The sequence below is a fragment of the Capra hircus genome, chromosome 10 (assembly GCF_001704415.2).
Source record: "Capra hircus breed San Clemente chromosome 10, ASM170441v1, whole genome shotgun sequence".
Taxonomy (NCBI): Eukaryota; Metazoa; Chordata; class Mammalia; order Artiodactyla; family Bovidae; genus Capra; species Capra hircus.
The window spans coordinates 31,401,294-31,417,992 of NC_030817.1; the positions used below are offsets into that span (position 1 = coordinate 31,401,294).

The 16,699-nt window shown below is 39.7% G+C and overlaps 1 protein-coding gene across 1 annotated transcript in view; it reads left to right on the top strand.

Annotated features, from left to right (window-relative positions):
• CCDC175 (coiled-coil domain containing 175) overlaps window positions 1–16,699 on the top strand; it is a 78,678-nt gene that overhangs the window by 26,999 nt on the left and 34,980 nt on the right. The window contains exons 7-9 of the mRNA XM_018053798.1: window positions 3,008–3,117; window positions 7,533–7,614; window positions 14,864–15,000. Of these exons, the coding sequence (XP_017909287.1) occupies window positions 3,008–3,117; window positions 7,533–7,614; window positions 14,864–15,000 (329 nt within the window). The remainder of the gene's footprint in view (window positions 1–3,007; window positions 3,118–7,532; window positions 7,615–14,863; window positions 15,001–16,699) is intronic.

Here is a 16,699-nt window from a genome sequence, read left to right on the forward strand (position 1 = left end):
TTATACTGGGTATAAGAACATTAATATGCACTTTTACTTTTAAAAATTGATAACATTGATTGAAAAAGCCAGTACTGTGATAGTCAGTACTTTAAAATGAGGGTTATCCTCATTTTAAAGATGAGAATACTGAGCTTATGGAGGTGACTATAGTTGAAGAGGTCAATGCTAATACTACTTCTATGTTAATTAAAATAGAAACACCTGTAATCTGTCATAATTAGTTGAATTAATGAGTCTTTAGTGATTTCTTCTATCTGTTTTGAATTGTTATGTAGTCACTAAGTCATGTCTGATTCTTTGTGACCTCATGGACTGTGGCCCACCTGGTTCCTCTGTCCATGGGACTTTCCAGGCAAGAATACTGGACTGGATTGCCATTTACTGCTCTAGGGGATCTTTCCCATCCAGGGATCGAACCCACATCTCCTGCATTGGCAGGTGGATCCTTACTGCTGTGCCACCAGGGAAGTCCTCCATCTGTATTGAGAATTACATGTAAAACTATATGGGGCAATAGTAATACTAATATATATGCAACATTTCTTATTAGAATGTTCAGTTAATTCCATTTATAGGGTAGTTCTGACCATTATGGGCTTTCCTGGTGGCTCCATGGTGAAGAATCCACCTGCCAATGCAGGAGACATGGGTTTGATCCCTGGGTTGAGAAGATCCCCTGAAGGAGGAAATGGCGACCCATTCCCAATATTCTTGCCTGGAGAATACCTTGGACAGAGGAGCCTGGTGGGCTTCAGTCCATGGGGTCATGAAGAGTCAGACACAACTGAGTACCCACGCTTTTTTCCTTGACCATTATAGTTACAATGCATCTATTATGACATCCAATTACAAAAACACTAGTAAAACAAAAAAATTTCTCTGCATACAAGATCATTATCTGTTTTTTTCAAATATCAATGCAGTACGGAAGCATAAATCTAGCTAGGTTCAAAGAAGAAGATGGGTTGGATAAAACAGATTTTATCTGCATGCCTAAGCATAAATTTAGGGCCTCATAAATTATGTCACACTTACCAGTTAGCTTGGAAAAATGAAGTATTTGTTCCTTAACCTGTGCTCCAGAGATCTCTAAGGCCAGATAAGACAAGGCTTGAGGTATCAGGGATACTCACCTCAAGTGTCTCTCTCTCTTTGGTTGCTAAGTCATATCCGACTCTTGCGACCTCATGGACTATAGCCCACCAGACTCCTCTGTCCATTGGATCCTCCAAGCAAGAATCGTTGAGTGGGTTGCCATTTCCTTCTCCAGGAGATCTTCCTGACCCAGGGATTGAACCCGGGTCTCCTCCTCTGCAGGCAGATTCTTTACCGACTGAGCTATGAGGAAAACCCAGTGTCTCTCTACCTCCCCCAATCCAATACTCCATCCCACCTTACCGGTGGAGAATAGTGTTTAAAGCACAATGGCAGTATCACAGAGGCTTCCCAGGTGGCTCAGTGGTAAAGAACCAGCTTGCTAATTCAGGATAGGCAGGTTCGATCCCTGGGTCAGTTAGATGCCCTGGAGTAGAAAATGGCAACCCCCTCCAGTATTCATGCCTGGAAAATTCCACGGACAGAGGAGCCTGGAAGGCTACAGTTCATGGGGTCTTGAAAGAGTCAGACATGACTGAGCATGAGCTTCACATACATATCAGAGAAACCTGCATCTGAATCTCAGCTTTACTAACCCAGAGTTTCCTTGTCTATAGTATGGAGGTCGTAGGACTGCCTGCTTCAAAGGACTTTTGTGGAGAAGGAATGAGGTCATGCCTATAAGGCTTTTAGCTGAGTGCTTTGTATTTGGTAAAGTTTGTTGTGGTTGATGTTGTTATTTCCTGAGATTAGAAAACAACATTTTGGCCATGAACTTGAGACTACTGGGAGTTTCAGGTTCCCCTTCATGTGGCGCTTTTGGTTTAGAAAACTTTGCAACCAGATCAAGCTAATGTGATTCTGGCAGAAAAGAACAGTGTATGATTGATTCTCAAGGTGCCCTACAGTCTAGGGCGGAGAGGTTAGAGGGCTAGAGGCAACGAATATCAGGCTGGACGGGCCTTGAGCATATAGTCACTAATCTTAACGATCAGTCAGAGTCCCTTGGACAGTCTACTGACTTTTGATGGCAGTTCTAGGATTTCAGACTCCTGTTAACTCTGGAACTATGGTCCACAAGTTCAGTCATATGAGTGCTTTAGAGAAAAAATGTTTGGGGAGCTTTCACTCACCTGTCTCACCTGACATGACTGAGAGTGCCTCTATACCCCTGACATATGTTCTCTGACCCCACGTTGGTGTGCAGGATTGGGGGAAGTTAAATAATCTGCCCAGGGTAACTCTATGCAGAGAGCAAAGGAATCTGTTTGATTAGCTTTCCTCTCAGCTCCACTTTCCCTCACAAGTGGAAATGTAGATCTAAGCTCCAATAAATTTGCCTTCCCTTTTCCTTTACTAAAACTGTGTTATAAAAATATGTTTCACTATGAATTTTCTTCATTCATAGTTTTCTTTAAATTATGATAACATTTTTTCATCATACCCAATTTTTCCATTTCCAAAATGCTGATTAAGTATTAAAAAAAAATCTTCAGCATGAACATAGCTATCAAATAAGGCAAAAGACCTGATTTGTTTTGACTTTTAAAATAATACTCATTCCAGTATTCTGGAATAACATTTTGAAAATAATTATTAAAATGTATATTTAATTTTTAAAATGGTATTCAAGATGAATTCATGTCTTTAAAGTTTTTTTATATAGTTTTTACATTCCTATTGCTGTAATTCATTTCTCTTCGTCCCAAATTTTGTTTTTTTTTTTTTCTGATGATTTCAGGATTACTTCTGTCTCAGTTTGTTTTATAAAGAAACAAGTAATATAATGATTGATTTTTATTTTAACTAAAGGCACTCCCAGTATAAAAGATGAATGGATGATACATGAATATTTAATGAATTGAACTGCTGTCATGAGTCATTTGATGATTTATTGAATTTTCAACAGGTTCTTAGTGATCACAATTTAGAAATAGCACGACTACAGGAATCAATAAGAGAGTGGGAACAGAAGATTGAAGACATAAAGAAATCTTGTAAGATCCTGGAGGATAAAATGTAAGGATAATACTTTCTTTTCACTGAAGCATTTCTAGATATGATGTTACTTTCATTAGAAAATTTTTTCTAATATTAGATGAAAATTATATTCTCTTAGTTTACTAAAGTTTCTGTGATTTTCAGCTTTATAGAAGCACATCTTCATTTTGAAATTAACCAGTTTTTCAAATGATTAGGAGAAACAATTGAGGATGATGTGTTTAATTTAGGAAGAGGGATGGATTTGGGGGTATGGATTATCCTCATTTCAGTTCCTTACTCCCTGTAAACAAATATGCCCCTGGAGGAAGGCATTGCTGTAATGCTACAAACTCACCTAACCATGCTGTTACAATTGTTGTTCATAGTCAAAGAGGACTTGCAGAACTTGAGAAAATACAGGGAAGCCTCAAGGCAAAAACTTTAACCCAAGGAACGGAAACCAGAAACATAAGAAAATATTCCTTCCATTTCAAAGGTCACAGTCTTTGCTTCCTTTTATGTTTCTCTTTATCTACATGCTGTGTTGTCTTCTCAGTGAACCCGTGGCTAAGCATGGCTATTCTAAACACCCTGAGTTTACCTGGCACAGGTTCATCTACTTTAGAGACTGACTAACAGATTCTCCCAGGAGAATTCCCAGATTTCCCAACAAATACTGTCTAGCTCAGCTCTGGACAGGAAGGTGGGGTCTTTCAATATAAATATGGCTTCTGGGCTTACCCCTAGGGTTTGCCGACAGTTTAAAAGACAAATTGTGGTCTGAACAGTTTCCAAAAAAGACATGTAATTTCACATATAGAATCCTATTATAATATGACTCTTTTCTACATAGATTTGAATGTATTGCACTTAAAGTTACATCTCTAAAATAACAATTGTACCACAGTGCTACTCTACCATCAACTGTCCATAAAATATGCAATGATCTCTATACTCAGTACTAGATTTAAAAACAAAAAGCTCAAGTAACACAACAATTAAAAATCAGAATAAAAAAATCTTTTTCTTTGACAAAGTTAGTTTGAATTGATATCTATTTCTTAAATACCAGGCAGAGAATCATCATGGAATTTACAGATTAACTCTTGAAATTATTTCTAGGGGTTATCATTAAAAGCCTTGCTGTTACACTGATGAAAAATTTTAAATTTATAAGCAGTCTTCATGTTAGCTGATACTGATAAGTCGCTTCAGTCATGTCCGACTCTGTGCAACCCCATAGATGGCAGCCCACCAGGCTCTTCCATCCCTGGGATTCTCCAGGCAAGAATACTGGAGTGGGTTGCCATTTCCTTCTCCATGTTAGCTAACTAGTTTTAAAAGCGTGTTCCAGAAGGAAATGGGGAGCTTCCCTGGTTGGCTCAATGGTAAAGAATCCAGCTGCCAGTGCAAGAGACACAGGTTCGATCTCTGGTCTGGGAAGGTCCCACAGGCCGTGGAGTAGCTAAGCCCACGCACCACAGCTGTTGAGCCTGTGCTCTAGAGCTGGGGATCTGTAGCTACTGAGCTCAGATGCTGCAGTTACTGAAGTATGTGTGTCCGGGAGCCCATGTTCTGAAGCAGAAGAAGCCACCACGGTGAGAAGCCTGCGTATCACAGCCAGAGGGGCCCCTGCTCACTGTAACTGGAGAAAAGCCCATGCAGCAAAGACCCAGCTCGGTCAAAAATAAATAAAGAAAATAAATAAAAATTTTTTAAAAAAGAAGGAAATGGGGATTCATTGATCTTTCATTTTGAATGGCTCAACTTTTTTTTTTAAATTCCAGTTTTTTAAGAGTTTTCATGTAGAATCTCACTGAGAAAAAGTGCTTTTGACTAATTTGGTGATTGAGGATATTTACCTCCCCCCTTTTTATTAATAAAACTTTACTTTTTCCTCTTTATTACTTGGCAAATTAAAAGAAAATTCTCTGTATTTTTATTTTCTCACTTAGTCCCTTTTTTCTAGCTTTGGTGGTGGAGGGAAGCAGCTCAGTTCTTGTTTGGTGAATTTAAAGAATCAAAATGTTATTTTTATAATATCTATAAGATTCTTTAAATTAAACAAGAAACTAAATAATTTGCATAGGTTATCTTCTTAATGATCTATAAGTCTTAATTCCCCGTGTCCCGCCCACCATGAATTCTTTAACTTGCAAGCTCATCATCTATTTTGAGGTCAAAATATTGAGAGAAAACAAAAATTACTCAATTCCAAGTTTAAATTAAATATGTGGAAATTTAATTAAATGTAAATTAATTAAATTATGTGGACAGTTAAGAGTACCTAAAATTTACTACAAGTCCATGGGAGGCACTGCTAGTTTAATCTTTCTTCTTTGTTATTATTAATATCCATAATGATGTATTTGCATAATAAAAGGCAAATCAGTACCTATCTTTCTAAATTGCTATGACCTTTCTTTGTCATTGAGCTGGTTATCAGCATATGGGAACTGAGAGATTAGAAACTAAATATTGTACGTAAACGACATCCAATTTGTGACCCAAAGTATAGACTTGCCATTATAGTGCAGGAGGCTGTAACAATTATAGATGCTTTTTTTCCTTTAAAGTGCTGAAGTGGTTTCAAAATTGTCAAGGTCACCAATGACTTTCATCCTGCCAAATTTCAGTGATCTGGTCTAAAGTTTTTGAATTCTTAATAAAATTTGACACAGATGCTTACTTTCATCTTCTTGAAATGGTTTCTTCATCTGGCTTCCCAAACATCACCTTCTCTTATTTCACTTACCACACTGCTCCTTCTCAGGACCCTATACTTGAACCATTTCTTCTTTCTGTCTCTAAATTTTGGACTTCTCAGCCATTCACTATCCTCTATTCTGTACTCATACTCCCCATACATGTCTTCATTCAGTCTCATTCTTTCTGTACCCCCAATGACTTCCATATTTATATATTCAGCCCTGACCTCTACATGCATACAGTCTGCAGCTTATTTGACCTTAGCACTTGGAGAATTGAAGTGATAGTTTCTCAGCTGTGTCTGACTTTTTGCGATCCCATGGACTATAGCCCATCAGGATCCTCTATCCATGGAATTCTCCAGGCAAGCATACTGGAGTGAGTTGCCATTTCTACTCCAGGGATCTTCCTGACTTAGGGATCAAACCCAGTTCTCCCACATTGAGGGCAGATTCTTTACCATCTGAGCCACCACACTTAAAGGATATCTCAAATATACATGTCCCAAACAGAATTCTTAATTTCCCATCTCCTTGAAATAGCTCTTCCTTTAGTCTTCCATATCACTGTTTACCTAATTACTCCAGCCGAAAAACTAGAAGTCATCCACCATTCCAGTTTTCCTCACTACCTAACCCTAACTCAACTAGGTAACTAACCTAACCTAACCTAACCCTAATCCAACTCTGCTGCTGCTGCTGCTAAGTCGCTTCAGTCATGTCCGACTCTGTGTGACCCCATAGATGGCAGCCCACCAGGCTCCTCCATCCTTGGGATTTTCCAGGCAAGAGTATTGGAGTGGGGTGCCATTGCCTTCTCCGAATCCAACTCTAACTCAAGCCAAATCCAAAAGCTTGTCCTATTGCCTTAATCTTCAAAATATGTCCTGAGTCCAACTACTTCTCACCAGCTCCACCACTACAGCCTCAGTCTGAGCCACCAATATCTCTTCTAGACCCTTGCCATAGACTGCTACATAGTCTGTCTTCCTGTACTATTGTCTTTCTCTACCACGTAGCCAGTCATCTTTATAAGATGTGAATCAGTTCCTGTCATTCCTTTCCTTAAAAAGTCCTCCCCTGATTTCCTTCAAAATAAAATCTGAACTTCTACCTTGTTCTCAAGACCCTATGTGATCTGGCCTGTGTCTGTCTCTTCAGCCTTTTCAAACTCCTGTCTTCATCTAATACACCAAGCATGTTCCTGTCCAGGTTATTATCACCTGCTGTTCTTTCTATACGAAAAGCTCTTCCTTAAGGTCTTCACATATCTGGACTCCTTCTCATCCTTCAGGTCTTTCACAAATTATTCTAAGAGATGTTCCCTAATCACCTGTCTACACTACCATCATCATTCTCAGGACTTCGCTATATTTTACCCTACTTTGCGGTCTTTGGATCATTTAACATTATCTAAAATATATATTTTTTGATAACTTGCTTCTATTCTGCCTACTTCACTAGAGTATAATTTCCATGATGGTAGAGACTTTGCCTGTGCTGTATCTCCAGTATCTATATCATGTTCAGAGTGTAGGTATTCAAAAATTGCTTCTTAAATTAATGTATAAATAAATATTAATACATCATATCAAAAGAGTAAAATTTTTGTGTATTTTAATGAGTAGTAAATAAATATGTTGCATAGGGAGATGGACTGGAAGTTTCTGATATCATAAGTAAATATGGTTTTTCTGGAAAACATGTCTTAATAGGAATTTATTTGGTTTCCTTTGTTCATAGGCTTTTTTTTAAGAATAACAAGGAAAAACTGGATGATTCATCACAATTTGAAAAAAATGAATTACTGATGAAGATAAAACAGGTAGGAAGATAGAAATGATGGCTTTAAGTATAATTAATTTTTAGTTAACATTTTAAGTATGTGTGAAAATGTGAAATTTTCTCAAGATAGTATTATTTTCATTAACTAATAATAATTATGATCATGATCATTCACAGTAACTGATTTAAAGATCTTATCAGAAATCTGGAAGAAAATAGTGAAAATCACCGAAGCTGAGCATAAAAAAAAGTTTTGTTTTTTTTTAAAATGAGGATAGTTTAAAAGACCTCTGGGACAGCATCAGTGTGCTCTAATATTCAGATTATAGGGGGTCCCAAAAAGAGGAGAGAGAGAAAGGAGCAGAGAACATAATTAAATAAATAATAGCTGAAAATTACCCTAACCTGAGAAAGAAAATAGATATCTAAGTCCAGGAAGCACAAAAATTCCCAAACAAGATGAACCCAAAGAGGACTACACCAAGACACATTGTAATGAAAATGGAAAAAAATAAAGATAAAGAGAGACTCTTAAAAGCTGCAAAAGAAAAACAACTGGCTGTATACAAGGGAACTCTGAGAAAACTATCAGCTGATGTTTTAGCAGAAGCTTTCTAGGCCAGAAAAAAAGTGGCATGATAAATTTAAAGTGATGAAAGGATAAAACATACACCCAGTTCTCTACCTGGCAAGGCTGTCATTCAGATTTTAATGAAAGATAGAGTTTTATAGATATGCGAAAGCTGAAAGACTTCAGCAGTACTAAACCTACTTTACAAAAGATGTTAAAGGGACCTCTCTAAATAGAAAAGACCATAGCTAGAAATATGAAAATTACAAAAGGAAAAATTTCACTGGTAAAGGCAAGCATAGAGTAAAGGTCAACCACTTATAAAGCTAGTGGGGAGGTCAAAATATAAATGCAGTAAAATCATCTATCCACAATAAATAGTTAAATTATACAAAAGCCAAAAAGATGGACAATATGACGTCAAACATACTAAATGTGTAGGGGTAGTAAAAATGCAGAGTTGTTAGAATGTGTTCAAACTTAAGATCATTAACCTCAGTTCAGTTCAGTTCAGTTGCTCAGTCGTGTCTGACTCTTTGCCACCCCACGAACTGCAGCATGCCACGACTTCCTGTCCATCACCAACTCCTGGAGCCTACCCAAACTCATGTCCATTGAGTCGGTGATGCCATCCAACCATCTCATCTTCTGTCATCCCCTTCTCCTCCTGCCCCCAATCCCTCCCAGCATCAGGGTCTTTTCAAATGAATCATTTCTTTGCATCAGGTGGCCAAAGTATTGGAGTTTCAGCTTTAGCATCAGTCCTTCCAATGAATATTCAGGAGTGATTTCCTTTAGGAAGGACTGGTTGGATCTCCTTGCAGCCCAAGGAAAGCTCAAGAGTCTTCTCCAACACCACAGTTCAAAACCATCAATTCTTCAGCACTCAGCTTTCTTTATAGTCCAACTCTCACATCCATACATGACCACTGGAAAAACCATAGCCTTGACTAGACAGACCTTAGTCGGCAAAGTAATGTCTCTGCTTTTGAATATGCTGTCTAAGTTGGTCATAACTTTCCTTCCAAGGAGTAAGCATCTTTTAATTTCATGGCTGCAGTCACCATCTGCAGTGATTTTGGAGCCCCCCAAAATAAAGTCTGACACTGTTCCCACTGTTTCCCCATCTATTTCCCTTGAAGTGATGAGACCGGATGCCATGATCTTCGTTTTCTGAATGTTGAGCTTTAAGCCAACTTTTTCACTCTCCACTTTCACTTTCATCAAGAGGCTCTTTAGTTCTTCTTCACTTTCTTCCATAAGGGTGGCGTCATCTGCATATCTGAGGTGATTGATACTTCTCCTGGCAATCCTGATTCCAGCTTGTGCTTCATCCAGCCCAGTGTTTCTCATGATGTACCCTGCATATAAGTTAAATAAGCAGGGTGACAATATACAGCCTTGACATACTCCTTTTCCCATTTGGAACCAGTCTGTTGTTCCATGTCCTGTTCTAACTGTTGCTTACTAACTTGCATTCAGGTTTCTCAAGAGGCAGGTCAGGTGGTCTGGTATTCCCATCTCTGTCAGAATTTTCCACAGCTTATTGTGATCCACACAGTCAAAGGCTTTGGCATAGTCAATAAAGCAGAAATAGATGTTTTTCTGGAACTCTCTTGCTTTTTCGATGATCCAGCAGATGTTGGCAATTTGATCTCTGGTTCCTCTGCCTTTTCTAAAACCAGCTTGAACATCTGGAAGTTCACGGTTCACGTATTGCTGAAGCCTGGCTTGGAGAATTTTGAGCGTTACTTTACTAGTGTGTGCTGCTGCTGCTGCTGCTGCTAAGTCATTTCAGTTGTGTCTGACTCTGTGCAACCCCATAGACGGCAGCCCACCAGGCTCCCCTGTCCCTGGGATTCTCCAGGCAAGAACACTGGAGTGGATTGCCATTTCCTTCTCCAATACTAGCATGTGAGATGAGTGCAATTGTGCGGTAGTTTGAGCATTCTTTGGCATTTCCTTCCTGTGGGATTGGAATGAAAACTGACCTTTTTCAGTCCTGTGGCCACTGCTGAGTTAACTTAATCACATGTATATAAACGTTGTTATGTGTATGAAGTGAAAGTGCTCATTGCTTCGTCATGTCTGACTCTTTATGACCCATGGACTATATATAGCCTGCCAGGCTCCTCTGTCCATGGAATTCTCCAGGCAAGAATACTGCAGTTGGTGACCATTCCCTTCTCCAGGGGTTCTTCCTGACCCAGGGACTGAACTCCTGCATTGCAGGCAGATTCTTGAACCATCTGAGCCACCAGAGCAGCCCTGCTATGTGTATATGTCGTGGTAACCATAGACAGAAAATTTGTAATAGATGCACACAGAAAAGAGAGAAAGGAATCTAAACATCACACTAAAGATAGTAATCACATCACAAGGGGAGAGAACAAAAGATGAAGAGTGAACAAAAACTACCAAAACAACCAGAAAATAAACAACAAAATGTTGATAAGTACATGTTGTTGTTTTAGCTGCAAAGCTGTGTCTGACTCTTTTGCAGCTCCACGGACTGTAGCCCACCAAACTTCTCTGTCCATGGGATTTCCCAGACTGGAGTGGGTTGCCATTTCCTTCTCCAGGGGATCTTCCCAACCTAGACCCAGGGATTGAACTGCATCTCCTGCATTGGCAGGAAGATTCTTTACCACTGAGCCACCGAGGAAGCATCAATAAATACATATCTATCAGTAACTGCTTTAAAGGTAAATGGGAAAATACTCCAATCAAAGATATGGAGTGGCTGATGGATTTTTTTTTTTAATGTCTATATATGCTGCTTACAAGAGACTAGCTTCATATCCAGAGAAGGCAATGGCAACTCACTCAAGTACTCTTGCCTGGAAAATCCCATGGACGGAGGGGCCTGGTGGGCTGCAGTTCATGGGGTCTCGAAGAGTCAGACATGACTGAGTGACTTCACTTTCACTTTTCACTTTCATGCACTGGAGAAGGAAACGGCAACCCACTCCAGTGTTCTTCCCTGGAGAAACCCAGGGACAGAGGAGCTTGGTAAGCTGCCGTCTATGGGGTCGCACAGAGTTGAACACTACTGAATCGACTTAGCAGCAGCAGCAGCTTCATATCTAAAGACACACTGAGACTGAAAGTGAGGGTGTGGAATAATGTGTTCAATACAAATAGAAGCAAAAAGAATGCTGCCCAAAAGACCTGTTTGGATTTTGATTGGGATTGAATGAAATCTGTAGATCAATTTGGGGAAGATTTTGCACTTTTACAATACTAAAGTTTCTAGTCCACGAATACAGCATATCTTTCGTTTATCTTAGGTTTATTTGTTCTCTTTGACTTAATTATTTAATTTCACTATGATATGTCTAAGTTTTTCTTTTTGTTTATCCTGCTTGGGATTTATTGCATATCTTAAAATCTGTGAATTGCTGTATTTTATAAGTTCTGCAAAATTTTCAGCTGTTATCTGTTCATGTATTTCTTTTATCCCATACTTTTTCCACTACTCCAATTCTGTGTACACAATTATGTGTACTAATAAAATATCCTCTCTGTTTCTTACTTGCTCGTCTGTTTTCTAGTTTTTATCTCCCTTAGCTGCATTCTTGGGAGAATGGTCTCATTTCAATTCTTAATTTGGTTTTTGTATTTTTGAGTTGGTAAATTTTCAGCTCTGCTTTGTCACTCTTCATTGTTTCCAAATCCTTGTCATATTTTCAAGCATGTCTAGGATTTCTTTGATCATAATAAGTACAGTACTTGTGTATTTCAGTGTCTATTTCCAATGTCTGGTATTTTTGTAGGACTATTTCTTTTTATCTATAGTTTCTGCTAGTTTTTGTTCATGCTGTCTTGTTTGCTTCTGTTCCTGGTAGGAAACTGGATAGTGTTCTTCAAAAAAGGTGTTTGTAGAAACAATTTGAGGTCTAGGATGACAGTATATTTCTCAGAAACAGATTTCATTCACTTTTGTCAGATTCCTGGGATGTTAGCAGTTCCAAACTTTCTTAATCTACCTTTAGGTTCCCTGGTGACTGAAGTCACACTTAACCATACTTCAGTCCAGTTCTGTTCAGTCACTCAGTCCATAGACTGCAGCATGCCAGGCTTCCCTGTCCATCACCAACTCCTGCAGCTTGCTCAAACTTATGTCCAAGTCAGTGATGCCATCCAACCACCTCATCCTCTGTCGTCCCCTTCTCCTCGTGCCTTCAGTCTTTCCCTGAGTCTTTTCCAGTGAGTCAGTTCTTCACATCACATGGCCAAAGTATTGGAGTTTCAGCTTCAGCATCAGTCCTTCCAGTGAATATTCAGGACTGAGTTTGATGGACTCAGTCCATCAGTCTTTAAGATGGACTAGTTTGATCTCCTTGCAGTCCAGGGGACTCTCAAGAGTCTTCTCCAACACTACAGTTCAAAAGCATCAATTCTTCAGCATTCAGCTTTCTTTATAGTCCAACTCTCACATCCATACATGACTACTGGAAAAAGGGAATGGTTACCCACTTCAGTATTCTTGCCTGGAGAACTCCATGGATGAGGAACTTAGAAGGCTACAATCCATTGTATGAGTGAATGACTAACCATGCTTGTTAGCTTTTAATTCACTTTTTTTCAGACAGTGAAGCTCTTTGGGATCCCAGACTAAAGTGCTGGAAGGTTTTATCAGGCTTAATACCTGGATGAGCTCTAAGTGTTTACTTTTGTCCCCTGTGTCAAGTAAGAGAACCAAACCTCAGTTTCCAAATGATTTTTTCTATGTTAATAAATGTCCTCAGACTAAAAGGACTTTCCTGCTGGCTCAGTCATAAAGAATCTGCCTGAGTGCTGGAGACCACCTGCAGTACAGGAGATGTGGGTTCAATCCCTGGGTCAGGAAGATCCCCTGGAGAAGGAAATAGTAACCCACTCCAGTATTCTTGCCTGGGAAGTCCAAGGGACAGAGGAGCCTGGTGGCCTGCAGGCCATGGAGTCACAAAAGGTGGACATGACTTAGTGACTAAACTACAACCACCAATATCAGAATAAAAGTTTTCAGTGCTAGGTTTACCAGTCTGGACTTTTGCTTTTTTATAGAATTAGGCCTACTAACCTCATGACTATGCCAAAGCCTTTGACTGTGTGGATCACAATAAACTATGGAAAATTCTGACAGAGATGGGAATACCAGATCACCTGACCTGCCTCTTGAGAAATCTGTATGCAGGTCAGGAAGCAACAGTTAGAACTGGACATGGAACAACAGACTGGTTCCAAATAGGAAAAGGAGTACGTCAAGGCTGTATATTGTCACCCTGCTTATTTAATTTATATGCAGAGTACGTCATGAGAAATGCTGGGCTGGAAGAAACACAAGCTGGAATCAAGATTGCTGGGAGAAATATCAATAACCTCAGATATATAGATGACACCACCCTTATGGCAGAAAGTGAAGAGGAACTCAAAAGCCTCTTGATGAAAGTGAAAGAGGAGAGTGTAAAAGTTGGCTTAAAGCTCAACATTCAGAAAACGAAGATCATGGCATCCGGTCTCATCACTTCAAGGGAAATAGATGGGGAAACAGTGTCAGACTTCATTTTTTGGGGCTCCCAAATCACTGCAGATGGTGATTGCAGCCATGAAATTAAAAGACGCTTACTCCTTGGAAGAAAAGTTATGATCAACCTAGATAGCATATTCAAAAGCAGAGTCATTACTTTTCTGACTAAGGTCCGTCTAGTCAAGGCTATGGTTTTTCCTGTGGTCATGTATGGATGTGAGAGTTGGACTGTGAAGAAGGCTGAGCGCCAAAGAATTGATGCTTTTGAACTGTGGTGTTGGAGAAGACTCTTGAGAGTCCCTTGGACTGCAAGGAGATGCAACCAGTCCATTCTGAAGGAGATCAACCCTGGGATTTCTTTGGAAGGAATGATGCTAAAGCTGAAACTCCAGTACTTTGGCCACCTCATGCGAAGAGTTGACTCACTGGAAAAGACCCTGATGCTGGGAGGGATTGGGGGCAGGAGGAGAAGGGGACGATAGAGGATGAGATGGCTGGAGGGCATCACTGACTCAATGGACCTGAGTCTGAGTGAACTCCGGCAATTGGTGATGGACAGGGAGGCCTGGCGTGCTGCGATTCATAGGGTCGCAAAGAGTCGGACACGACTGAGCGACTGAACTGAACTGAATTGAACCTCATTATCTTATTCTGCACCACGTTTAAGATCCCTTTTCATCCTGCTATTTCAGTGATCCTTAGCCCACCATTCCTTCCTTTTTTACCTCATTTGAAGCCATTCAGTAGAGACATCCAAGCACCAAGTTCTTACCTCATTCAGAAAACTAATGTTTACTGTCTTTTGTCCTTGAATAGAAATATTTAAGAAAGGGTAAGCATAATATCTAATCAAAGAGGTTTTGAGCAAGAATTCCTACTGATGTTATTCCCCCCCCCCCACCCCCGTATAGTTTATCTTCTGGGAAAAGGACATACATATCTTGCTGAATGATCCTACTTTATTAATTCTTATTTCAATATGAATTATTACTTTATGGTTTCTCATCAGTGTTCATACCTTTCTACACGTTTGTCATATTTGAGGCCCCAAGTGTATAATTAATATCTGATGTAGAATTAAATCACTCAACATTTAAGGCATAGTCTTATATGAGTGTTAAGTCATATGCCCAGTGCTCTAGTGAGTTGCCCATCAAAGAAACCATGTCACAAATCCTCTGCTTCAATTCCTTTTTTTTCCCCTAGATAACTGAAAAGTTACACAAATGTCGTTTAGAGAACAAAGCTCTACGAGAGAAATTGCAAACAGTTTCCAGACAATATAAGATTGTCTTAAATGAAGAGGATAAAGTTTTCATGCAGAAACGGAAAATTTATTCTGAGTATGTTTCTATCCATGAGCTATACATGACTCGACATACTATAGTTATGGGTTGCATCTCCATTTAAGCTTATCCTACTTTTAAAATCTATTGACAACAGTGAAATATTCTTTATCCAGTCATAAATATGCCCCGAATTTGCCTCTATACATACTGAATAATGCTTTCCTCATATGGGTCAAATCAAATCTATAAACAGCAAGCCTATTATTTTTACTTCTACGTCAGATTCTTGAAAGAATAACCGTGTTTTCACTCCATAAGACGGCCTAGAGAAACTGAAATCTACTGTCATCAGAAACTGGCTCTGCACTTAAATTTCCTGTCTCAGAAAAAGGTCCGGTCATTGACATAATCCCCTAACCCAGAGACTAGGAAATTATTCAAGGAAACTCCTGTATTTTACCAGGAAGCACCAATGTTTGTCAGTTCCACCTCCCAAATATTTCTCAAATATATCCTGTCCTCCTATCCAGCTCCACTGTTTTCACCCCCTTTTAGCCTCTTTGCTTTGGCTTGCCTCTCAGAAGTTCTTCCCACTTTCTGTTTTACCACCCCTAACTTATCTATCTCCTTCTCACCAGAATGATCCCTGTGAAACATCCCTCTGAGGTCACTCCTTTTCATTAGTCATCGCATTGTTATCACCTGCGTACACGTCACTTTGTCCCACTGAGCTATGACAGATCAGCGCAGTTGCTCCATCTTAGCACTGTGTCCTCAGGATCTTGTCCATTGCTTAGCAGGTAATGGGCATTCACCAGTGTTTTCCTAATGAATTGTATAAGTAATAATCTGGAGAAGGCAATGGCAACCCACTCCAGTACTCTTGCCTGGAGAATCCCATGGACGGAGGAGCCTGGTAGGCTGCAGTCCATGGGGTTGTGAAGAGTCGGAAACGACCGAGAGACTTCACTTTCACTTTTCACTTTCATGCATTGGAGAAGGAAACGGCAACCCACTCCAGTGTTCTTGCCTGGAGAATCCCAGGGACAGCGGAGCCTGGTGGGCTGCCATCTATGGGGTCGCAAAGAGTCAGACACGACTCAAGCGACTTAGCAGCAGCAGCACACTTAAAATTAAGTCACATGGAAGTGTAATTATGGTGTACAGACCCACTTATGTGAAGCTGAATTTATGGTCATTGTTGTAGCATTTACAATACAGAGTTACTACAATCATCATTTCTCATCCAACTGAATAGCCTACTAAGAATGATACAGTTAGTATTCTTCAGACAATAACTTCCTTAGATCAATACAAAGTTATCAGTTTGAATCATAAAATGTTCTGGTGACAAATAATTGTAGTCCTGAAACATTTACTACTGTTTTTGGTATTTGTCCTCTTCAGCTTGGGCTGCCATAACAAATTACCATAGACAGAGAGATTTAAATGACAGAAATTTATTTCTCATAGTTCTGGAGGCTGGACATCTGACATCTGGGTGCCAGCATGGCCAGATTCTGGTGAGAACTCTCTTCCTAACTTGCATAAAGAAGATGGTCAACCATCTTCTCACAGAAGGGAGATAGAGAGACAGAGCTGTCTGGTATCTCTGCTTACGAGGGCGCTAATCTCACCATGAGGACTTTACCCTCATGACCTCATATAGATCTAATCTCTTCCCAAAGGCCCCGTCTTCAAATACTATTTCACTGGGACCTAGGGCTTCAACATATGAATCTGCAGGAGAACA